This window comes from Ranitomeya imitator, chromosome 1, assembly GCF_032444005.1.
Source record: "Ranitomeya imitator isolate aRanImi1 chromosome 1, aRanImi1.pri, whole genome shotgun sequence".
Lineage (NCBI taxonomy): Eukaryota > Metazoa > Chordata > Amphibia > Anura > Dendrobatidae > Ranitomeya > Ranitomeya imitator.
This window is the reverse complement of record NC_091282.1, coordinates 17263651-17264876: the sequence shown is the minus strand read 5'-3', so window position 1 is coordinate 17264876 and position 1226 is coordinate 17263651. Positions and strand designations below refer to the sequence as shown.

The 1226-nt window shown below is 56.2% G+C and overlaps 1 protein-coding gene across 1 annotated transcript; it reads right to left on the bottom strand.

Moving 5' to 3' along the window:
• Positions 1-80: 80 nt before the first annotated feature.
• Positions 81-959, bottom strand: LOC138664206 (golgin subfamily A member 6-like protein 4). Its single transcript, XM_069754728.1, has one exon. The coding sequence runs from the start codon at positions 957-959 to the stop codon at positions 81-83; it is 879 nt and encodes a 292-aa protein (XP_069610829.1).
• Positions 960-1226: the final 267 nt, after the last annotated feature.

Here is a 1226-nt window from a genome sequence, read left to right as displayed (position 1 = left end):
TATCCTGTGTGCTGATGTGTGTGAGCCCTGAGGTTGTCAGACCTCAGCCAAAGTGTCTGATGAGCTGTTCAACCAAAACATTAATACCACCGGCCTTGTACAGACTCTGTATTATACCTGCGATGCTCTGAGGCTCCCGGCCCCTTTCTATAGTAGCTCTGCGTCTCCCGACTCCTCTCTAGCATAGCTGCGTTGCTCTGCGTCTCCCGACTCCTCTCTAGCATAGCTGCGATGCTCTGCGCGTCTCGACTCCTCTCTAGCATAGCTGCGATGCTCTGCGCCTCCCGACTCCTCTCTAGCATAGCTGCGATGCTCTGCGTCTCCCGACTCCTCTCTAGCATAGCTGCGTTGCTCTGCGTCTCCCGACTCCTCTCTAGCATAGCTGCGTTGCTCTGCGTCTCCCGACTCCTCTCTAGCATAGCTGCGATGCTCTGCGCGTCTCGACTCCTCTCTAGCATAGCTGCGATGCTCTGCGTCTCCCGACTCCTCTCTAGCATAGCTGCGATGCTCTGCGTCTCCCGACTCCTCTCTAGCATAGCTGCGATGCTCTGCGCCTCTCGACTCCTCTCTAGCATAGCTGCGATGCTCTGCGCCTCTCGACTCCTCTCTAGCATAGCTGCGTTGCTCTGCGTCTCCCGACTCCTCTCTAGCATAGCTGCGATGCTCTGCGCCTCTCGACTCCTCTCTAGCATAGCTGCGATGCTCTGCGTCTCCCGACTCCTCTCTAGTATAGCTGCGTTGTTCTGCGTCTCCCGACTCCTAGCGTACCTGCGATGCTCTGCGCCTCCCGACTCCTCTCTAGCATAGCTGCGTTGCTGTGTCTCCCGACTCCTCTCTAGCATAGCTGCGATGCTCTGCGTCTCCCGACTCCTCTCTAGCATAGCTGCGTTGCTCTGCGTCTCCCGACTCCTCTCTAGCATAGCTGCGATGCTCTGCGCCTCTCGACTCCTGTCTAGCATAGCGGTGATGTTGGGGTCACTTGCCTTACTATTCTCCTGAATTAGCCCTATATCTGTCCCCTCTTCGGGTCTCACAATCTAAATTCCCTATCAGTATGTCTTTGGAATGTGGGAGGAACCCGGAGGAAACCCACGCAACACAGGGAGAACATACTAACTCCTTGCAGATGTTGTCCTTGGTGGGATTTGAACCCAGGACTCTAGCGCTGCAAGGCTGCAGTGCTAACCACTGAGCCACCGTACAGGGCTAACCACTGAGCCGCCTTG

Bases quoted from the DNA above. Each gene is read 5' to 3' on its own strand.
- LOC138664206 (XM_069754728.1), bottom strand. From the start codon at position 959: ATGCTAGACAGGAGTCGAGAGGCGCAGAGCATCGCAGCTATGCTAGAG.